The 23,443-nt window shown below is 50.2% G+C and overlaps 1 protein-coding gene across 2 annotated transcripts in view; it reads left to right on the top strand.

Annotated features, from left to right (window-relative positions):
• LOC144159702 (ubiquitin carboxyl-terminal hydrolase 19-like) overlaps nt 1-22,846 on the top strand; it is a 49,595-nt gene extending 26,749 nt beyond the window's left edge. For both annotated transcript variants that reach the window (XM_077691369.1, XM_077691368.1), the window contains exons 12-21: nt 4,595-4,705; nt 5,492-5,602; nt 5,665-5,748; nt 5,823-5,917; nt 5,982-6,042; nt 6,148-6,407; nt 11,726-11,828; nt 12,368-12,476; nt 16,530-17,069; nt 21,619-22,846. In XM_077691369.1, coding sequence (XP_077547495.1) covers nt 4,595-4,705; nt 5,492-5,602; nt 5,665-5,748; nt 5,823-5,917; nt 5,982-6,042; nt 6,148-6,407; nt 11,726-11,828; nt 12,368-12,476; nt 16,530-17,069; nt 21,619-21,824 — 1,680 coding nt within the window. In that variant the 3' untranslated portion in view covers nt 21,825-22,846. The remainder of the gene's footprint in view (nt 1-4,594; nt 4,706-5,491; nt 5,603-5,664; nt 5,749-5,822; nt 5,918-5,981; nt 6,043-6,147; nt 6,408-11,725; nt 11,829-12,367; nt 12,477-16,529; nt 17,070-21,618) is intronic.
• Nucleotides 22,847-23,443: the final 597 nt, after the last annotated feature.

Here is a 23,443-nt window from a genome sequence, read left to right on the forward strand (position 1 = left end):
GACAACCTTACACGCATCATCACGGAGTGTGCAATAGAAGTCGGGGGCTCTATGGCTAGACAGGATACTGGTAAACTTTCACACGAGACGAAAGATCTAATCAGAAAACGGCAAACCATGAGAATCTCTACCGCAGCTGACAGAATAGAAGTAGCCGAGCTCTCGAAGTTAATAAATAAGCGTAAGACAGCTGACATACGGAAGTATAATATGGAGAGGATCGAATACGCTGTAAAGAACGGAGGTAGCCTGAAAGCAGTGAAGAGACGTCTTGGCGTGGGGAAAAATCAGATGTATGCACTTAAGGATAAGCAAGGCAATGTCATCACAAATAGGGATAAAATAGTCACAGTTGCCGAGGTGTTCTATAGGGATCTGTACAGTAGCCAGGACATACAGGATAATGCCGAACGAGACAGCAGTTCAAAGGAGATAGACATCCCACCAGTAACGACCGAAGAAGTAAGGAAGGCTTTGAAAGAAATGAAAGGGGGCAAAGCACCTGGTGAGGATCAGATAACAGCAGACCTCTTGAAGGATGGCGGAGAAATTGTACTTGAAAAACTGGCAAACCTGTATACGCAATGCCTAATGACCGCAATGGTACCGGAATCTTGGAAGAACGCGAACATCATCCTAATCCATAAGAAAGGCAACATGAAGGACTTGAAAAATTACAGGCCGATCAGCTTACTGTCAGTCGTCTACAAGGTATTTACCAAGGTAATCGCTAACCGAATCTCTGCAACCTTAGATTTCAGTCAACCTAAAGAACAAGCAGGGTTCCGTAAAGGTTATTCAACAATGGACCATATTCACACGATCAATCAGGTGATAGAGAAGTGCGCTGAGTATACTGAACCCCTATATATAGCCTTTATAGATTATGAGAAAGCATTTGACTCGGTCGAAACCCTAGCAGTCATTCAGGCATTACGGAACCAGGGGGTAGATGAGCATTATGTAAGGATACTAGAGGATATCTACAGTGGGTCTACAGCTACCATCATCCTCCATAGGGAGAGCTGTAAAATACCTATAAGGAAGGGTGTCAGACAAGGAGACGAATCTCTCCAATGTTATTCACAGCATGCTTACAAGAAGTATTCAGAACGTTGGATTGGGAACAGGTGGGAGTAAGGGTTAATGGAGAATACCTCAGTAACCTCAGGTTTGCTGATGACGTTGCCTTGCTAAGTAACTCGGGGGATGAATTGCAAAGCATGCTTTCCGAACTGGGCGAACAGAGTAGAACCGTGGGCCTGAAAATTAATATGCAGAAAACTAAAGTAATGATCAATAACCTCGGGACAGCACAGCAGTTTGAGATAGGTGGCGAGGCAGTGGAAGTGGTAAGCGAATATATCTACTTAGGCCAAGTTGTGACCCCAGATCCGAACCATGAGGCAGAGATAATTAGAAGAATCAGAATGGGGTGGGGTGCATATGGCAGACATTCTCAGATAATGGATAGCAGCCTACCATTGTCGCTGAAGAAGAAAGTGTATGACAGCTGCATCTTACCGGTACTAACCTACGGGGCAGAAACTTGGAGGCTCACTAAGAGGGTTCAACTTAAATTGAGAACGACTTAGCGGGCAATGGAGCGGAAAATGATAGGTGTAACATTAAGGGACAAGAAGAGAGCGGAGTGGGTCAGAGAGCAAACTGGTGTTAAAGACATATTAGATTCGAAATGCACTGCTATTTCACAAGACATGAGGGGGGGTACGGGAGCAGGACGCCTAATGATCGTTATGTTCGAATGCGGAGTGAAATCAAGGAATGCATGTTTTAGTAATCACACACACACACAAGCTGCACGTTCACTTTTATTTAGTTTTTTTACTTTAACATCATGCGGCGGACGCATTTTTCGAAGTATACAGTAAGTATATATGTAGTCACAAGTGATAAAAGGTTTCGTTGGAAGAGTGTGGTATCTGAGAAGGCCCTCTGGTTTCACCTTTTCGCTAGATTCTGCAGGCTGCCTATGTCATATGACGATGTTTCGAGGAAGCGTTTAGTCGCGGACACGGATATATAAGCTGAGGATAAATGTAGCAGATGGTGAATGTTTGCGAGTGTCCACCTTACGACAAGACGACCCAGCAGTAAATTCTTTGCTGTGTGCTGACTCCCACGTATAATTTTACATTATCTATCGTACTTATTTCGTAGAATGTTGGTGAAATTAATGCCACATTGGCTTGTTCAGGGTAGTAATCAATATCTGAGGTAGAAAGCGTAACTGGCGAGTCAGGGTAGTAATCAATATCTGAGGTAGAAAGCGTAACTGGCGAGTTGTGCTCCGCTAGATTATGTAAGCACACGAAACCGATTTACATCGCAATGTATACCCGTAGGATGAGTATTTGAACGAATGCTACTTAGAGAGGCACTGTTAGTAGATTTCAGGGCCATGGAAATACGATCAGCTCCATGCATACGCCGGTTTCACGAGGCCGGCCTGTGACACTCACCTGGTGCTTATGCGGACCGAATGTACCACACTAAGATCGCGTCCGAAGCATTCACACGCTCGTAAATACACCACATGTGCGAACAGACTGACTGCCCCACATAAATATGTATTTCCAGCGCATACAAACGGAAAATATCAGTCGCGAACGTGCCTCAAAAGCAACGGCGACAGTGGTGAGCAGGCCGACGACTCCCGCGACTGCTTTCCAAACGGGCCGCTAGGGGGATTTCAGTGGCGCCCCTGCAGCACTTGAGGCGTACAAGATAGCAATATCCTGCTCTTTTTTTTTTTTTTTTTTAAGTGCAATAAAAGAGATTATAAGCCTACCAACTATACGCGTGCTTGTGAACATAGCAAAACTCTTTTTACTTGGAAATAATATTTCTACTAAAAAAATAGCGCAACACGCGCACTTGCCTTAAATTTGTCATTCCTATTGCATCTATCGCAGAAAAAAAGGATCTTCTATATATTCTTTACCACTTGCACTTCCGCGTCCAATATTTGCAATATTTGCGCTGGGCCAACGCCAGCTCCATCCCTTGTCCAAAGGTTTGCGACCTAACTAAAGTTGTACATGCGAGTATAAACATTTGTGCGACTTCTGCCTCACTCGCTAAGTGAACCAAAATCAGCCGCTGGGCCAACGCCAGCTCCATCCCTTGTCCAAAGGTTTGCGACCTAACTAAAGTTGTACATGCGAGTATAAACATTTGTGCGACTTCTGCCTCACTCGCTAAGTGAACCAAAATCAGCCTTGCTCGTGGTAACAAATACAAATATCAGACGTCGTCTTCGCGAGGTGCAAAAGCTAACAGAACTGCTCCTCTCATAGACAATAAACTAGATTTTTTTTTCGATTTCTAAATGAAGTATTTACTTTTGTAGAGCGCTAGATAACGTTTACTTGAACGTAAAATGTTTTTAACAGCACATATGTGCTGTTGACCCGTAGTCTTAATTAACATTATTAAGCAGCCTCTTTTACTAGTACCAACCACGACGGGGTAAGATTTGATTCAGTCCGATTAGCCTTGGCCAGATCAGGCCTCGAAGATCAGCTGTGCCTGATCGAAAGGGCTGTCGACGCGGCCCAAGCTCAAGGCATCCTGGAATGAGGACGCCCCCTTGATTTAATTGAAGATTATTCTCTCTCTCCCTCTTGATCCAGTGTTTGGCATGGGTGTTAGCACCGCCAGAAGGGCCATGTGAGTGAATGGTGCAAGAGCGGTGGCCCCTTTCCACTGTCCACGTGTACCGGTATGGGGCAACAGCGGCAGAGCACCAAGACTAGTGGGGCAGTCAGCTAGGCGACATGCCCGGACAGCGGCGGCCAGGCTGCAAAATTGTGCGAGTAGTTTCTGCTGCTCCTCCCAGGGGGCAGCAGCTTCCTGTGAACAGTTATTTAGTATATGTGAACCAGTTGCGAAACTCCGCCTCAGAATTGGGGCCATGCAAGCTCGCCTGATTTCTAGTAGCTGAGGCGCAGCTGGGGACAACAACTGTAGTTTGCCAAACATTTACTGCTTGATAGCACAACTTTATAAAATAGGGCTTGCTTTTCAAACTAGGAAACACTATATGAGGGGATGTTCCCTTCTGTTTCCACGGTTTTTCTTCTGAAACTTACAGCATCAGCCGCAATCACTTGAGTACTGCTTACACTTTCTGTCGACTTATGGCAGGCTACTGAGCTTGCCCCATGCTTGACCCTGTTTGACCCCACACAGGAGGCCATCTGTGGACAGGCCTTTGATGCTGAAGGCCTGTGGGGTGTATATTCACAAGTGTTGAGTAACTCTGGCTGGAAATGCTTCAATTGCCTGCCCATCGTGAGCGGCATGGTCTTTTGCATCGCTTTAAAGTGCAAGGGAAATGGAAGAGACATGACAGTTGTGACGGCCAAGCAAATGAAGCATCTCTTGCCGTCGAACCAAGGCCGAAGCAGCCTAGAATAGCGAGATGCTTCAGTTGACACACGGGCTCATTTGGTTCTCAGTGCGCCTTCAATTTCGAAGCTCTTCCGCGTGCGTGGGCAATTTTGGGCACACGTTTATGCACTGCGGGGGCTGCCTGCCCTGAGTGTGGCGTGCTGTCCCCCTCCTCCAGGTGGTTGCTGACGAGTCCTGGAGCAACTACAAGCTTCGGAACGACTCCATTGTGGTGGACCTCTTCCAGGGGCAGTACAAGTCGACGGTCATCTGCCCCAAATGCCACAAGGTGCGCTCGGGGAATATCATGGGCTCCTCACCCGATATCGTGTGCATGCCGGTGGGGAGGGGGGGAACTGATCGCGGGAGAAACTTCTCAAATCCAGTCTGCCTTGTTGCCCCAGTGTTCAAATTTCGGGCTCAGCCGAGGAGTGGCAAACGGGTATGAAGAGCGCCCATAGGGGGAGGACAGAACGGGGGGGCAGGGTGAGCTGCATGCCTATGCACACGTTGTATCCCTCCCTAAACACACCATAGAAGGCAAACCTTGCAGTGCCTCACTCCAGTAGCTCTTAATAAATGCAACAGAAACAGCTCTGGCATTTTCGCCATTACTTCAAACTGTTGCGCAAAAAAGGGGATATGGACAAAGGGAGGAGAGGCACGGATAGTGCAGACTGTACGTCGTCGTTCCTTTTGCATAGTTTCGTACGTCCTGTATGAGTGTATATGTGTGTATGTCTGTGCCTCACACCAGTTACCAGCTCAGTGAACGGTACGCTGATCACGCTGCACGGTTTTTACACACTTCTCCTTCTTTCGTGTCTTCTGTTCTTGGGTATGGGAATGAACGGCTGGCTGTTTTAACTGAGCGGTGGTTCATCTCCAGTTTTGTCTGTTCACTTGCACACATTTTTCACTGAAAGCCTTGCTGGCGTGCCAGTCCTAGAGTCAACGATGCATTGCGCCAGATGGCCGAGTCCCGGGGTTCTTCTTGGGGGGTGGACATTTGTCGGCGCTAGCTCTGGTGGGCGCCAGGGGTCCCTGGCACGACGGCAGCCTTGTGCCTGTGCAGGTGTCCATCAGCTTTGACCCGTTCCTGTACCTGACGGTGCCGCTGCCCAAGAAGCAGCGGCTCCTGGCCGTCCACTTCTTCAGCCTGGACCCCCAGCAGGTGCCCCAGAAGGTGCGTCTCTTCCGTGCCTCCCAGCCCGAGCCCGCCGCAATGCCCGCTGCTCCTTCCCACAGCTGCACCTGCGGCTCAACCCCGACGCCAGGGTCCAGGACCTGGCCGAGGAGATCTCCAAGAAGACGGGGGTCTGCCACCAGAACGTACGTCTCGCCTTGCAGTATAGGGGGCCGTGTGGCGGGGGTGTAACAGCCAGTGGTGGTGGTGGGGGTCGCAGCTGCGGGTGCTGGAGGTGTACAACCGCAAGATCTACAAGAAGTACGGCCGGGAGGAGAGCCTGGCCTGCGTGACGCCCAAGGACCAGCTCTTTGCGTGAGTGGCCGCCCTCCTTGCCCAGCGCTCCCTCCCTCACGCTGCCGCCGCCTGTGGTGCGCAGGTTCGAGGTGCTGGACAGGGACGCCGTCCGTGGCCGGGTGCTCGAGGTGGCCGTTGTGCAGGCAAGTGGCTCTTCTGGCGGGGGCAAGGCTGTGGGGCGAAGCAGCGTCCAGCCCAGCTGGCAGCCAGGGTTTGGTGCGAGAGGGTGCTCCCCCTGCCCCTTGCAGCGGGTGCAGGTGCCCCCCCTGGGGAACACGTGTGCCTCGTGCGGCAAGGAGTGCGTGGCCGAGCAGGACAAGCTGAAGCGGTGCACGCGGTGCCTGCGGGTGGGCTACTGCAACCGCACCTGCCAGGGCAGCCACTGGCAGCAGCACCGCCCCGCCTGCCGGCCCTCCCCCGAGCTGGTGGGCCTGCCCTTCGTGCTCAGCCTGGACGCCGCCGACGCCACCTACCGCCGCCTCTGCCGCCTCATGGAGGCGCACTCCAGGTATAGCGTGCGGAATTGAGGCCCAGGCTTTTATCGGCTCCTGCAGAGGACGCGCCATTTTCTCTGGAGGTACAGTAATACCTCGTTAACTCGAACTCGCATATCTCGAAAAATCGGCTGCACCGAACATTTTCCTGTACGTCCCATGTATATTTTTCCCTTTATCTCGAAGTATTTTTGGGTGGGATTGCGGATAACTCGTAATCTTGACTGGGAGTGGAACGAAAAGTCCGCCGCCGGACCATTTCACAAGATTCGCGCAATGCTGCCACGCCTGAAGTCCGTCGATTTTTTTTCTTATTTAGCCGCGCCTGCCATACGTCGATGCTTTCCGCAAACGCGAAGTGCGCGAAGTCTCAGCCCAGCGACATATCAATTGTCAAGCAACCCTGTGGCACATCATGTGACACATGCGCTGAGCAGGGAGGCCCTCTGCCTACGCTTGGCGTAGTTTGTCTCGTTCGCTTTGTGCAGTGCACATGATTTTCCCTGAGGTGTGATCTCCGTTCATCTGCGCAAACCACGCGGTACGGATTTTTCGCTGACTGAGTGCAGCGCTCGTGATTTTCCCTGAGGTGTGATTTCCGTTCATCTGCGGAAACCGAGCGGTACAGATCTCTGCTAAATAAAATGGCAGTGCGGCGAAACCCGGCCGGTTAAAGTCTCTTGTATGTTATTTTTTTCTCTTTTAAACCTGCACGAGAAGAAACATTAGAAACTGCCGCTGAAGAGCCGGTAAGTAGTAGTGATTTTTCTGAAGAGCACTCATTTTTCCCGGCGATTAGCGCAACTTTGCTTATCTCGAAAATCCGTTTATCTCTAAATTTTCTCTGGTTCTTATGACTTCGAGTTAATGAGGTATTACTGTAATAACTAATGTGGGAACTTCTTTTCCGTCTCTGTCGCCATGTGGGATGCAGTGCTGCCACTCCTGCGCCATCCTGATGAAAAAAAGAAACAGTTTCGCAAGCAAGTGCGCCAAGAGCACACCAAAATTTGTGTTCGCGCAAATCACGTGCAGCCTGTTGCAAGAACTACTTCGCAGTGGTCTCTGGACATGTGTACATGTATAACTAATTCGGCTTGATAACCTGAACTAGCACCCGCCATGGCGTTTGCCGCAGCCTACTGGTGCAGTTTGTGTGCAAGAGAAGTGAGTTTGGTGGGCGCCATCGTTGTACCGCCAGTAGTGTTTTCGTCGGGCTAGTCGTTGCAGCGCTGGCGCACTGCGGGTAAAAACTGTTCTGCTTGCCGTAGTTTCCAGTAGTTCCTGCTATAAACAATAGATAGTAGCTTTAGGTGATGTTTATTGCCGATCCTGTCCACTCCGAGAGCCAGCGGGATTGCCGTTGCACGGCATGCGTGACGTGCTTGGCTGCAAGCTCCTGCTTCGCTTGCCAGGCTCGCTGAGTGCGCCATCGCTAGGGGAGCGGGCCGTCTCTGTGATTAAAAACCTAGGCTGGAAACGAGCACGAGGTCTGGTACCAAGCGCCTGCATCTAATGAAATGAAAAAATAAAACACGACGCCTTGCCTCAATAATTCATACAGTGGAAAGGAGGTGCAACACCCGCGTGGTTTTTCCACTGCGCAGGTTTGTCGAAGCCTTTCAATAATCATTGTCGTGCTGCATGTTGCCGTTTATCCGCCCCAGAAAGAAACTAAATACCTTGCAAATTATCTTTAGCTGCATTTTTGCTACTGGATGGAGTATATTCGGAGGATTTAATGGCATCAAAATTGGGGCGACATCTAGCGGCTGTTTCGAAATATGTGTAAAAAAAAAAAAATCCCTTTGATTCTAGGGATGCCAGGTTCAAGGGGTGCCTGGTTGGGCTATAAATAGCCACATTTGGCTACTTGTGGCTGGAGCAAAAATTTGATTGGCTATTTGCCTATTTTGGGGCTATGAGGGGAGCCGATTGTGAAAGCTATTTTTAATGCATGTTCGAGCCTGCCAACTGGGAAACGTTATCCTTGGAAAACGTTCCTTGGAACGCCTTGGAAAAGCTCACTGATTGTAGGGTTTTAACGCGCCAACGCAACGCAGCTGATGAGGCGCGCCGTAGTGAAGGGCTCCGGATTAATTTTGACCACCTGGGGATCTTTGACGTGCGCCGAAATCTCGCACACACAGGCGTTTTTTGCTTTTCGCCTCCATCAGAAAAGCGGCCGCCACGACCAAGAATCGAACCCACGACCTCGTGTTCAGCAGCGCAACACCTCAAGGCACATTCCCACTGGCGATTCGCCTCGTCGCGCGACGAAAAGCGACGAGCCGGCCGTCGCTTTTTGTCGCTTTGCGACGGCGGAGCAGATCGCTCTCGGTCCGAATTCCCTCGTCGCGCGACGGCCCCGCAAAACTGGTAAGCCATGGCCGCGGAATAGGCTGACGTAGCCGGAAACAAAACGTTTGTTTACATCCGGCTATGGAAACGGCGGCGGGCAGGCGAGCCGCCACCGCTGGGCTCGCTCGGCCAGCGCTTGGCCCGCTATCGTCGGCTGTACCCGCCGGGTCGGGCCGGCAAGCAACTTCCTGTGCGCTTCGGTTCTTTCGTCAGTGGCTTCAGTGTATGCGTGCACTAATCAATGAATAGCGTGGAACTCATCAGTGTGGAGAAACGTGTATGGATTGTAAAAGCAAGTAATCATCGTATACAGGTGGATAGAGAGACAGTAGGTTGACTTGCAGCCTCTTTGTACTTCTATCGGCGACTGGTAAACACGCGTAGAGTTTGGAGGCGTCAGAACTTAGCGCCTGTGAAAAGAAGTGAAATTTGTGGACCGTGATGCAGGTGTTGTGGCGTGAAAGCAAGCGTGTGCATTTCTTCGTGCAATAATATGTTGAAAAGAGCCTTCTTGAGTTTGTTATTTTCTGCTCCTCCCGCAACCGGCAATGCTTTTGGCATTGTTCCAGGTTAGGAGCATGTGTTTTAGTTTGCTTTCTACCTGCTTTTGTCGCGCTCGTGTAACATAATTTTCTTTGACTGCGAATGGTTGACGCACCAAGGAGGTCGTACAAGTCGGGAAGCAGCTGCGCTGAACGCAGTCGCATCATCGCTGATCGCAAGTGCGAACACCGCCTCATCGCGCAACGCGCGCTGTCGCGCGATGAGGCGAATCGCCAGTGGGAATGTGGCTTTAGCCACTGAGCCACCTCCTTGGAAAAGTCTTCCCCTAGCAAGGACAAGAAGGTCATTATCCTTCAGCAGTGCTGTTCGTTTGTGATCGCATGTGTGAAAGCACCTTTAAGTGCCTTCCATCCGATCTAACACTGTTAGGAGACTTCCACATCAATTACTGGACGATACTGGTCAATTTTTAGTGCCGAGAGCAGGTGATGTTTAGTTGCTCCAAGGATCTCCAAAAGTGGCATTTAGGGGCTCCAAATTGCTCCTAAATTGATAGTTTGCTGATGCGGAAAATGCTTGAAACCACCATTCATCAGTGGCAGCACTGGAGATGGCATCACACTGCATGCCCACAGGGACTGCATTGCGTCTTGCTGCCCGGTCAAACTCCCATAGCGCACAGCCTGTCAGGTGCATCGCGCACTTCAAGATCCAAAAAGCAGCACGAAAAAAAGATGAGGGCAGGGACAAGATGACGAGGACTGCTCTGGCGACGGAGACTACGACATCAGTGCAGTCCTCCTGGTAATCTTGTCCGTGTCCTTGTCTTTTTTTTTTGCGCTGCTTTTTGGATCTCGTGCCAACATGCTAGTTCTCCGTGTCGTACTTGCAGGTTCCTTTAAGATTTTCCCAGCATGTCCGGTACAATGGGGTCATATGAGAGCATGAGGCTAGAGGAAGTCCTCCACAGCCAGGCCATCAGGAAGGACCCGGCCACTTTATTAACCCTTTCTGTCCCGGCGATTCCAAGTGGAATCACATTGCTGTAGTCACTCTAGGGCATAGACAACAAATTAAAACTGCTAGTTCTTGGGGGGAATTGTCTTTCAAAGATGAGTTTTGCGATATACATCACCATTGGGGCGTTTTAGCAGAGCTGGAAGCTACAGTGAAGAAAAAGCTCCACTGAACATGAAATAATGACGTCGAGGCTAAAAGAACTAGAGGCCCTAGTTGTATCCCAGGCTTGTAAATCTGTAAATATGTGCACTGTGGAGCTCATCTTTTGCTTGTGGGCTCATGTGGTCATAAAATATAGGAAAACAGAGAAATTTTTTTTCTGCTGAAAATAACATTTTTAATTGCTAGATGTCTTCAATTATTTTTAATTTTTAATTGCTTTAAACATTTTTAATTGCCAGATGTCGTCAAGAGGGTGTCGCCCTCTTCTGTTAGTGACACAGCATACCAGGGAGACCCCTGGCTGTTCTCTGCCACCCAGAAAGGAGCCACGTGCTCCACAGGCCTGCCTGCATGGCTTACCCAAGTGGCTTGCACTGCAAGCTGTCCTTTGTGCCTTTAAGGTCACAGCAAAATTGTGCTTCCAGGGGCTTTGGTGTAATGAAATTGCACCAACACTTGCCTTGTTATGCCGAGGCTGAATGCGCATGGTTTCCAAAGGGGCTATTGGGCTACGTATGCCTTGTCTGGTATTTTGGGGCTTTTGAGTTCCCCACACGGAGGTTTCACTGTGTCGGGGGGGCCCCTCAAAGTAGCCGCAGTAGCTTTGCAGTGCAGCTCCTCCTCCTCTCCCCACACCTACAGCTGCACCTCTTTGCAGTTGTCTGTAGCTGCAGCGCTTGGCAGTAATTGAGCTCAACATGCCATAGCTGAACCAAAATTCCCACATTCACATGCAAACCTCATCAGTCATAAGAAAGGGAGGAATTTATTGGCCCTTGGTTAACGTCCTGGCGCATTGGGGCATTATGTGCTAGTTCAGCTTCGTCTTGACCTGTAATTACAAGGACAGGGGGTGCGAATTGAGGACTGCTCTTGTGTTTTCCTGTTCTACTTTTCAACGCAGTAAAACTTGAGAATGGAAGGGCGTGACCACATGTTGTGGCAATGTGTGCCATGGGGCGCATTGAATGAATGGCAGGTGGCCAGCGACTCTGTGGCTGATAGTGTGGACAGAGTGCCCAACCATGTGTTGGCCCTGCGTTTGTGCACCCGCCACAGTGGCTCCGAGTGGCACGAATGCTGTGCTGCTGAGCCCCAGGACGTCAGTTTGATAGCGGCAGGTGGATACAAAAAGCGAAGTGCTCTTGTGCTGATATTTGGGCGCTTATCGAAGAGCCCCACTGGTATGGTCCAGTGCGTCCTTGGACTCGGGGGGTGTGCCCTCCGCCAAGGCGCACCTCGGGGTCCCAGTGAGAGCGGGCAGCCCAGAGGGGACCCGTTGCAGGCACTCGGTGAACGTGTTCCGGCCGCCCGTGGAGCCCAGCAAGCGGGCCGTGAACGCTGCCAGCTGCAGCAGCGAGGAACCCCAGCAGGCTGCCGGGCTGCAGGTGAGGCACGCCATGAAGTGCTGCTGCTGCTGCGAGGCACCCTTTGTCAGTCCCGAGTGGCCCGCTGGCTTCACAGTTTCACTTCTGTGTGCCACTGTTTCTTCCCAAGTGTGTGAATTCGGGCCGTTTAGTTTCTAGTCGCACAAGCATCCAGTCGTTTCTTGTTTCTCTTTATATGTCTGCCTTTTCTGAACACGGCTGTAGTCGTGCATTATGACAGCTGCATAACTTGTTGACCTGCGAAATGCAGCTTTTCCCCTCGCCCCCTCGGGTTTGGGAAAACATGAATAGAATGCCTCAGTTTTTTGATGGCCACACCATAGCCGCCTTGCAGGGTCTGGAGGCTACTTTGGAAAAACAGCTTGAAGACGGGGATGGTGAGAAAGACGGGCACGGGCGTGGTCTTTTCCATCATCCCCATCTTGGCGCTGTTTTTCTAACGAGTTCAGTGGAAACCAACTAGCACAACTTGGTTGGTTTGGGGGGGTGCATGTCCCTGTGGTGGGCAAGAGAAGAAGTGGGACTGCCGATCCACCCAGGGGGACTCCATGGTGGCCGACCAGGGCAGTAGAGCCATGTTCAGCATCTCCGGTGTGCACCACCCGCACGCAGACACCAACCGGGCCGACTTTGTGCTCCAGGACCGAGGTAAGAGAGCCCGGGCTTCTGGCGGGGACGGGGGTTGTGGGCAGAAACACACTGTTTGCAAATTCTCAAACATGCTTCAGTCACTAGTAGCTCGTTGAAGAAAACAGAAGTGGTCATTTGAACTTCCCCGCAAGATGTTTGAATAGTGCAAGACAGACATGCAGAACCCATCCTGCTGCTTGTCGCTTCATTGTTGTTGCACCTCCCAACCCAGTATCGAAGGGCTGCCAAAAAGTCATTATTGTTATAACTGGGCTTGGCGGAAGAAAATCATTTTCTGTGTGTTTGGCGGTAGCAGCCCGACTTTCAGCCAACCGGAAAGTGTGCAGACTAGGCAGTGCGCATACCAACCAACTCAACACAGCCCCCAGGGAATGCCTTGCGCACAGTAAGAAGCCTCCTCCGCAGCTTGGTTTTCTTTATTTCCTGATGCTTGGCACGATACTGCGCTGCTCACTGCTTGAAGCCTCGGCAATGCACAGCAGTCGGATGATGGGGTTCATCCAAGCGCAGTGGTACTTCCTAATCCAGGAGTCGCTTAAAAGACGCTCCCTGCCCTCGCCGTTGTCCCCCGAGCCATGGGGCAGCTGTGAGCTCTTGGCCAGGGGCCTACCCAGGTCGGAGCACCCCACGAAATTTATGCGTGGAGGAAAATGACATACTGTGTAGTAGTGTCTTTAATAGGTTCATATATTCCCGGTGGCGCACAACACCGTCCAAAATATATCTCTGGCTGCGCCACTGGTCTGCATTTTGCAGCGTAAGCTACACTGGCCGAGGTTAAGCAGTTTCGCGTGGACCTTGAAGGGCCGTGCTGCGCAAGCGCGAGGAGCATTGTATTGGATTGGATTAAATTGGATTGTTCCAACCCAGTCCAACTGGAGTGCGGGTGTGTAGAGAATTGGGTGTGCACATTTGCCGGTCTGCGCATTCCAGAGGAGTGACGTCATAGCCACGGCAGACGCACTGGCACTGGTGCGTGCCCAGCTGTGCGCCTCCGTCGCTCAGTAGCCAAGTCTGACGGTGCACCAGAACCGCTTGATAGCCGTTTCGCGTGGCTCCCATAGAGCCGTGCTGCGCATGCGTGAGGAGCAGTGACTGGACTGGACTGGACTGGACTGGATTGGATTGGATTGTATTGGATTGGGAATCGTTTTAGAAGCAGTAAGCATGATAATCAGCTACAGTTGAACCCCTTTATAAGAGACACGTACTGGGGAGCAGTTTCTGTCTCTTATACGAGATGTCTCTTATAAGCAGGGTACCATTTTTTCACTTACTAATCAGACCCTAGTTCAATGTGGGCACCCTATGACTAAAACAAGCTCAAAAGAATGCTACAGCATGTTTCAAAAGATTCATTCTAATTTATGTTTGGCCCCCAGAATTTATGAAACAGTTCTGAATCTTTGTTTGCTTCATGACTGTATTTACACTGTATATTTTACAACCGATTCTGCAAGCTTTTTTTTCTTTCCTCGTTTGTGGAAGATGAATCGTACATGTTGAGTTCACAAGCCTGATGAATAGGCGGAGCGCACAGCTTCTTCCGCTGTGTGCTCAGGCTATTCATTATGCTTGCAGGACTCAACATCTGCGATGCTTTTTGATTGGGAGCTATGCCAGTGGGAGAACCCGCATGTGTGATTGCGCTCCATCCAATGGATGGCAGTAAGCTTTAACCACTTCTGTAAGTTGCATTTCCATTGGCAGGGCTTCTCATCGTCATTTCATAGCTGACTGAACCACTGTGTGTTTGCTGAAGTGATAATAAATAGCGACTGCAGGCGTCTGTCGTCCACCTGTGCTTCCAGGATGGAAGCAACTGCAATTAGTGACTGGTGGCACTGTGTCTGAAGTTAAAATGTCTATTACAAGCGAGATTATTGATTAAAGTTCAAGGATGACTTGTCCCTTATAACCAATCTTCTGCATCCGATGTCTGTTATAAAAGAGGTCGATTTAATGGGAAAGATAGGGCAGCCAACCATGTGGGTCAATAGTGTCTCTTATACCCATTTGTCTCTTACATCAGTGTCTCTTATAACGAGGTTCAGCTGTAATCCTAGACAACCAGGAAGCCTTAGAATATCCAGCTGAACCTTAGCTCTCGCTACGTTTATCCTGGCATAGCCGAGCTAAGCCACTGCTAATTTTTTTCAAGGGCTGAAGGGAGGTGGGTGGGTAACGAAGCTACCTTGGTCCAGAAAGCAGGCAAGGAGTGAGAGAGAGCGACGAGACGGCCCAGTGTGTCCTCAACGGTGGGGAGAGGGAGGAGCGTTTTGTTCCTGGCCAGGCCAGGCCTGGGCAGGCAGGTTGACTGGTGGGAGAGGAAGCCGGGCGTGGGAGGGCACGGGGAAAAGGGATGGCTTGAGTGGGCAGGTCTCCAGAGTGCCAGGGGTGCGGGAGGAGGAGAGCCTGTGGCGGAGGCTGACGAGGGGCCTCTGTTGAGGGTGGCGATGAATCAAGGCTCCTCGGGTGCCTTCTCTGCGCTGCCAAAGCTTACATTGAAGGTGCTGCTTTGGGCCTGTTGGTATGACATGACGGAATCTTGAAGCGCTAGGACACAGGGACAAGCGAGTGGGACAACACAAGGCGTTTTTTTTTTTTTTTTCGTCATTACATTGAAGCCTCCCTCTCTCGCTATGCCCCAGGACAACACATCTTTCATGGGCATCCAAAGTTGGCTTACACTGTTAGGCTGAGTTGCTATAACCGATAGTGACTAATGAGGAAAAGAACCATTGTAATAAATGGTTTATTTCACCATTAGCATAAGGCAAAGTTGAGGATGCCGCGATTATTCAGTCAAGTGCTGCTATATACAACAAAGTCCGCTGGAACAAAATTTCCGCTAAGGGGAAGGAGTTGCGATTCCCTGTCAAATTGCCACAAGAGGCGTTGAATAAGGGTTCGCTCGGGGGATTTCGAGTCTGCAGTGCTTAGAGCTGGTGTCTAGTAGGTTGATTCGGGATCTTTGTGAAAAACAGTGACTGTCCGACCAAACAAGGACTTCTTGCTCCCCTCGTCTCCTTTTGAAGGTCTCCTTTTGGAGGGTTGCTCATCCTCAAGTGGCCAGTCTTTAGCCCCTCACAAAACACCACTGCGAGCTCAATTTCAAACATTTGTTTCCATTTCCCTTATTTTTAATTTGCTCGTGCCTTATCTTTCATCATGCTGCACACATGATTCGAGCAGCTTCAGTGCGCCAGGCGGGAAGCAAAAGCGAAGGACGCTAGACACGAAGGTGGCTGCAAGAAAAGCCGCCACATTGGGCAGGGAGCTGAGCAAGTTTTCGTTCACATCAGAAAGATGCATCAACATCCACAGCTAAGCCTGTTTGACACATGAGTTATGTATCTTGAACTGCAATAAAGTGGGCGCACTAACGTTTCTTTTTATCTCCGGAATGCGGTCACTTTGTTGTGTACCATCATGCGGTGTGATGCAATTTTGTGCACTAATTTGTTTTGGGCAAGTACAGCACCCCACCGCTATAACGAAATATTGGTTATAACGTGCAAATCGTGGTGCCCCTTCAGTTCCGCGACGTTTAACTGTACTCGCAGTAGTGCACTCTTCGCACCGCGTGGAGCAGCCACTGGCGGTGGTAGTGATGAAGCACAGAGGCAAGTTCTGTTGTCCTTCCCAAAGGGGCCACAAAAACAAAGTAGAAGTTCGCTAGGTTTGAAAGAACTAGCCATTGGTAACCTACTGAGAGGCGTTTCCTAACCAAAAAAAACTCAGAAACACATTGAAAAACTTTTAAATTTGGCGCACCGGGGTGACTAAAGTGGGCTGGAGTGACACAGTGGTGGCCAGCACTCAAAACGTAGCTCTGAGTGTGTCAACTGGGCGTTAGCGTTCAAGTGACACGGTGAAACGGAACTGGAGGCCCCACTGCGGTTGCCCAGTCATGCCTCTTGTCTGACAAGATTCTGCGATGTCGTGGCTTGATCTGTTTTCCTTAATGCCTCCGTTGTTTGTGGGAAGTGTGGGATAAAATACGAGCCATTGGCATCAGGACGAGGCTAATGCTGTTCCCCTGGGCAGGGAACGAGCCGGTGGAGCTGCCGGCCGGTGTGAGCTGCCTGGCGATGGAGTGGCAGAACGACCAGCGGCAGGGCAGCTACGTGCTGGTGGAGTCCAAGGAAGTGGAGTACACCAGCGAGGGGGCCGGGGGAGGGGCGGAGGCCGGGGGGGCGGGGGGCCCCACGACGCTGTCCCAGTGCCTGCAGCTGTTCACGGAGCCCGAGGTGCTGGACCCGCAGGAGGCCTGGTACTGCCCCGGCTGCCAGGAGCACCGGCAGGCCACCAAGGAGTTCTCGCTGTGGCGGCTGCCCACGGTGCTGGTGGTGCAACTCAAGCGCTTCTCCTTCAGCCGCTCCATCTTCCGCGACAAGATCGACCGCATGGTGCACTTCCCCCTGCGGGCCCTGGACATGGGCCCCTACTACAGCGGGCCGCAGGGGGGGCCCCCGCCGCTGTACGACCTGTTCGCCGTCACCAACCACCACGGGGGCATGCTGGGCGGCCACTACACGGCCTTCGCCCGCTGCACCGACCCGGCCAACACGCTGCACAGCCAAGTCGGTGAGGCTCCTGCACTCAGACTCATCACGGGTGGTAGCGCGAGGATTACCCACACCGTAGAAACGAATGCAGGGTTTCCGGTCTGGGAGGGTGGTGAGTCCAAGAATATAAATTGAAGATCCTTACTGTGCGCGTGCTGCGTTGCTCTGTCACCTTGTGCAGGCATGCATGTGCAGGCAGGGAAGGGGGCAGAAGGTGGTGCACAAGGCATCTGCAAACTGCACGGGGCCCCATGTATCACAGGTGGTTACACCCCCACCTGAACTGGGCAAGACTGAAACATCCACTGCCTGGTAGCTGTCTAGTGGGAACTGTTCCTTGGTGAGGGGTATTCTGTGTTGACCCCTCCCTCAGGACAGTCTCGGGAGCGCAATGTCCTGGCAACAGTTTCGTGGCTTTCTTGACCTGCGAAGGAGCATGCCTGTCTTGTCTCGCAAGCAAGGACATGTCTGCTCTCTAGTGCGAAAGATTTAAATGGCCCATTTCACGAAAGAGCTGGCACCGGCGTTATCCGGTGTCAGCGTGGTCTGTAGCGGGGAAACAGCCATAAATTTGCATCGGTTGCAAACGTGTGGCATAGAAGAGAGCGGAAAGGAAAGGAGTGCGTGCTGCGACACAGTGCCTGGGCAGGGCCACATGGAGAGGCTGCCGCTCCCCTCAGTAGCACCTCTGGATAACCCGGTGTGCTCTCGGCACCCACAGCACTGGCGCACACCCATTTGGTGTTACGCAGGACCCACAGCGTCAAAGGGGCCTTACTGCTCCCGCACCCACAACCCGTGGGAAGTGCTTAGGTGTCCACCGGAATGTTTTAGTTAACGCATAGCATTCTTTGCCGAGTACCCCCACAGCGGGGAGCGTGTATTGCCCTGCATTTCCACAAAAATGCAGATTTGGCGGAAGTTCCAGCTGTAATTGTTATAATAACGTAAATGGAGGTGATTGGTAAGGCAGAATTTTGGAAAAGAACCAAAAAAATAAAATTTTAATAGAAATGATGTGACAAAATCAGAAGTATGCATCTTATACATCTCCCCAAAAACCAAAGAATAAAAAAAAAGGTCTGCAAGCAATTGTTGGAAATACGAATAAAAGACAGCATGAACGGACGAATTCTGCAGTATGCCTCACATCTTCAGAAAAAAGAACATAATTGTGAAGTAAAGGCACTTCATAGCTATAATGGTACAAATTTACATCACAGGCAAGAAGGAGCAGAAGAAGTTAAAACGAATAAAACAATACGTGTTTTGCTACTCATAGCCATGTATGGCCGTAGAGAAGTCTCACTCTAGACAAGTGGCATTAGATAGACAATGTGGTGCATTTATGGAGATCTTTTTCTGGGCGTTTTCGGGGCACATCAGGAATGCAGAAATGTGGCACAGCCGGGGTGAACAAAAAGGAGGGGGCGACAGAGTGGGGCCACGAGTGTGCCAGGGCTCATTTGGAATCTTTCATCACGGGTGTGCCTTGATGCAGCGTGCAGTGGCACATTTCTGCCTTCTCTCTAGGGGAGCGGTCCCCAACGAGGTGCATGACCGCGTTGCCTGTTACCGTAGGTGCAGTTCTGCTTCTGAACCTTGCAGAATGGCTCAAGTGCCCAGTTCTTGCCTCTCCAGGTCGGTGGTAGCTTGGGAGTTTTACTCTTAACGGAGCCCCCTTTGCCGCCAGTTTGGTAGCACTGCATCACGAGGGCCAAGGAGTTCGTGTCGGCAACAATTGTGCTCGAAAAACAACTCTGTTTAATGCGGTGATTTGCGATTTATTTTAATGCCACACGATTCCCTCTTTTGGACCTCTAGCAAAATTGGTTACACGTGGCATTCAGTGGCCATGAAGTCATACAAGTCCTCTTGCTGCGAAGGAAAGTTGGACATCCACCTCAATGCAATCGTACAGCTACAAAGGAAAGCTACAGGACGAAATTCATCCTGGTCCTCCTGGGCCAGGACGAATTTTTCTTCAACTGCGAAGTTTCTGAGAAAGCTGTATAGCTTTCCTTTGTAGCCGTGCGGTTGCATTGAGGTGGATGTCAAACTTTCCTTTGCAGAAAGTTTGACTCCACCTAGGGGATCTCCCCTAAATCTGGTTGATTAAGTCCTTTTGCTTCGTTTTGTCACGGTTTTTACGAACCGGAGTAAGTGCTGTGCCCCGACGCACAAACCCAGGCAGTGTAAGTTGCACCCCCAGTGCAGCTCACGGGTTGTGGTCACAGAGCAAGAATATAGGGGTGCGTAATGGCCAACTGTGGCAAGCAAGGGCGAGCGACCAGATAATGTCGCAGTCGAAACTGATGGGGACTACAAAGCAGCTTCGCAGCCATGACAGCAAAGGAGAGGCTGGTAACACCTGGTGGACAACATAATGGGGGCCACAGTTCTGGGCAGAGCAGTGAACTGCCTATTGCGGCGGCAAAGTAGTGTCTTCTCCCATGTCAGGAGTTAACACCTTCATGACCGTGCCTATTTCTATTGATAGTATGTTATCGATGAATAGAAATTCAAATTTTGGCACTCTCTGAGCGCTTCTGGACAGCTTGCGCCCTTCAAAGGGTAAAAGAGGAGGTAGTTCGTCAGTTTCGCTTTCAAAGTTCTGAGGTTTTTTTTTTTTTTTTTTTTTTTTTTTTTTTTTTTTCTTCTTCTTCTTCTTCACGAGGGGGGGTCCTTCACAGTTGCAGGGGTGAGACAGCTGCGCATATTGCGCAGTTTTCAGGCTGCTCCAAAAGCTTGAAAATCGGAAAAATTGCGCCAAACTGCTCCAAAACAGTATGAGAGCCAAGGATTTGAACGCTCCCATCAGTTTCAGTGGGCGAAAATGCTTTCTGACGGCATAATTTTTCAGCACCCCTAAGGTGATGGTGTTTGTAAAAGTTTAATTTATTGATCAATCAATAAAAAACGCATAAAATTGTCCCAGAAAGTTTTTTCGAAAGCGACAATGTCGTGGTGCACATGTTATATTCTGTACATTTTTAAAGCTTTTACATCGAAAACCATCGCAAAGCCCTATATAAAAATACTAATGTTTACTGAGGCGACAAAACTTGTTCAAGCTGATGAAAAAACGGCAATTTTTGGATCGCCATATCTCCGGAACAACATCACTGGGCGCCGCATTGGAAAACATGATCGGCGGGCGAAGCAGTTACTCGTGGTTCAGGCTAGTTCACTCTAGGTCAGGCAGAGTGCTATTTGAAGATTTCTACCGTGGTTTCGGTTATGGGGGTGGGTACATTTAGTTGTTTGATCTGTTACGGGAAGTTGCGCCGCTCGGAAGACTGAGTTCATCAAAAACAATGCGGTGCCCGCGAATTTGCCATGTTTCGGCCTTGAGTGTGAGGCGCGGTGCGTGCCTGAAGTGAAATTTCGGACTTATTGCGGTGTTATGAAACGCTGTTATTGCTGCCTTTGACAGCGAGCTTCCTCTGGTACAAGGAATACAAGGACTCTGGTAGAACATACTTTATCGAAAGGCTATTTCAGTGTTATTTACGTTCAAAACTGATGAAAAAGTGCACTCCCCCCCCTCTCGATTTGCCAAAAATTTGATTTTTTAGGCACATAAGCTGACATAATAAATGTCGTTCACTGCTCCAAATCAAGGTTCTTCTGCTCCAAAATCGAGATTTCGCTGCTCCAAAAACTGCTCCCAAATCGGATTCAGCTGTCTCACCCCTGCAGTTGGGCGCACGTGGTTTCGGTTGCTTGCCAATACTCCACGGGAACGGCGAATTTTGATGGATTCCGTTGAATCTGAGCTGTAATCTCTGGATGATGGTAGCAGCACAGACACGTCAGACGACTTCAATTTGTAAGACTTCAAGTATGGACAGCCGAAGTGAGTCAAACTGCCCCAGAACGTCAACATGCATTCGCTGGCAAGTTTTGCTTTCTCCTCGGGTTGTTCTATCACTGCCACGTATTGATGTAAACTTATCCGGCCTGTTCTAAAGGTCACAGCTCTTACCTGCAGGATGTCGGCTTCGTTTGGGCGAGACCACTTGACGCCGACTGCACAGTGGATAAAGCCAAGCTTTGTTGCACGTGTCGAGGAACTGCTTCGCGCGGTGGCTTAATAGGCATTAGTGCTGCTATTTCTGTTTGTATGTAAATAACTTTTGTAGTTACAGAGCTCGTATTTGCAGTATCATTCTATAAGAGTCTTCTATTCAAAGTGTATATTTCAATTTTTTCTTTGTTTGCTCTGTAGCATTGCTGCTTTCATCGCTTTCTTTTTCTTTTGTGACTTTCTGTTTTGATAAATGTTTGATAATATTCATAATAGATCTGTTATTTGAAATTAATGCTGTTGGAAGGCCCTATCCTTCCTCTATCGTTTCATGCCTTGCGCTTTAGCGCCAGTCATTTTCTGTGGCAGGAGAAAAATATTTCTTAGACTACTGAAAAACAGATTTTTCCGTGGTCGCAAAAGTGTTAAGCTTCATTTTCCTACTGTTAAGTAACGCCCGGTGTCCTGCAGGGCAGTGTTCTTGGGCCCTTATTGTTTCTTATTTAACCTGGACCCCTGCTGCGCTGACTGCGTGCAGGCTGGCGGCTGTTTGACGACAGCCGCGTGACCGACGTGCCGGACAGCCGGGTCGTGACCTCATCGGCGTACATGCTGTTCTACCGGCGCCGAGGCACCCGCTTCGAGCTGCCCCCCTCAGTGCGCAAGCTGGCCAAGGACCGCGAGAACCTGCTCGGCCAGGCGGCCGCCCAAGAAGATCGCGACGACATGGACTGCCCTGACTGACAACGGCTGGGCAGCTAGTCACACCCCCACCACAGCTGCGGCTGGGCCCTATTTATTGAAGGCCTCTGGAGGGCCTCCCCTTGTACCATAGAGTTGCCTGGCATGCTGGAAGACACGTGGGTCTCACTACCCTGAGTGGCGGTGCAGTCATTCTGGACAAATGGGGACACTGCTACACTCTTGTTTGGGGTAACGCACACCCAGCAGGAGACAAAAAGCATTCTGTTAATTACTCTGCCGCGAGGGCTGGGCAAAGGTAGGGCAGTTGTACAGTCATTAAGCACTTCCAAACGAAGTGGCAGGCATGCTGTTCTGCATCGGGGGCGACTGGGCCTGCGAAATGCGTTCTTGATGTAAATATGTACCATGCCCCACTGAAGCTGCAGCTGTTGTACTCGTGCATGCTGCCTTCTGGTGAATGCCAGGCCCACAGAGTTCTGTGCAAGTTTTCTTTTGACACTGGCCGTAGCTTTGTCTTCACTTATGTTACACAGTAGGTTGCCATTGAAGGTGCAAGAGGAAGTTCAGAAGGTAATAAAATTTGTCACCCTGGTCACTGAGCAAAGGTGCAGCAAGCAGGGGCTGCACTGGTGGTGGGGCCAGAGGCTTTGCTGATGGCTTTGCCTGTTCCCCTGCACCTTCGTCAGCTGCTGCTTGTTGCGAAACCATGGAGAGTCCTTTGTAGAAGGTTCAGAGGGGGCTCGTGTATTTGACTCGTGAATGCCCAGTGGAGTGTCTGAATCCTCCTAGAACACGCATCGCAAGCTCAGTTTTAACATACCCACATCACCTGCCTCTGACGGTGCATTTTTACCCATTTATTTATTGCGGTCTTCTTTCGGAGCCTTTCAAGACTGCATTCATACGCTGCTCTGCACTAATCAGTTGGGGGGAAATTACAGGGCTGCTCGTGTATGCATTGGATGACATTAAAGGCACACTTTCATTACTGTTCAGGATTCATTGCGTGCCAACTGAACATCATTTACTTGCTGTAGCCATTACATTCTCATTCTAATTGATTTTTTTTTGTGTGTGTGTTATAATGTGGAGGCAGGTCCTACAGTTTGGTCCTCTCTTGGGCGTCAGCCACACGGTGGACAGAAGTGCCCAGGCTGAGGTGCTCCATTCCCTCCCAAACAGAAGTCTGGTGCAAGGTGTGCATGATCCACGCCTCTTGGCGGAGGTTGGGAACTCAGGCGACCTCATTGCTGGCTTGCACTGCCCCCCGAGGGTGGCCACATTTGCATGCATGATGGTGATGGCTAGAGGCTTCCTTTTGATTCACGATTACGGGAAATGCCATCTCACGGGTCCAGCTAGTTTTCCTCTCTTTTTTCGTTAGAGGTCCCGAGGTCCCGCTAATTTAACTAGAGTCTCCTCTCTAGAAATATTGCTGAAGCAAAACATTTTGCTTCTTATGTTAAAAATGCGAACAGCCGCGAAAACAGGATGGTGTTCTTGCATTCACTAGGTTCCTCACTATTTTTTAATCGAAGGTGTTCGCAAGTATGTTCGAAACTTGAACAAAAGCATCCATGCATTTCACAAATAAACAACTATACAACATTATATTACTATCCACTCTCTTATATTAGTTGTACAAGCATGCACAAAAT

This window comes from Haemaphysalis longicornis, unplaced genomic scaffold (assembly GCF_048455015.1).
Source record: "Haemaphysalis longicornis isolate Haplotype H1 unplaced genomic scaffold, Haemaphysalis longicornis Haplotype H1 scaffold_10, whole genome shotgun sequence".
In the NCBI taxonomy this organism is placed as follows: Eukaryota; Metazoa; Arthropoda; class Arachnida; order Ixodida; family Ixodidae; genus Haemaphysalis; species Haemaphysalis longicornis.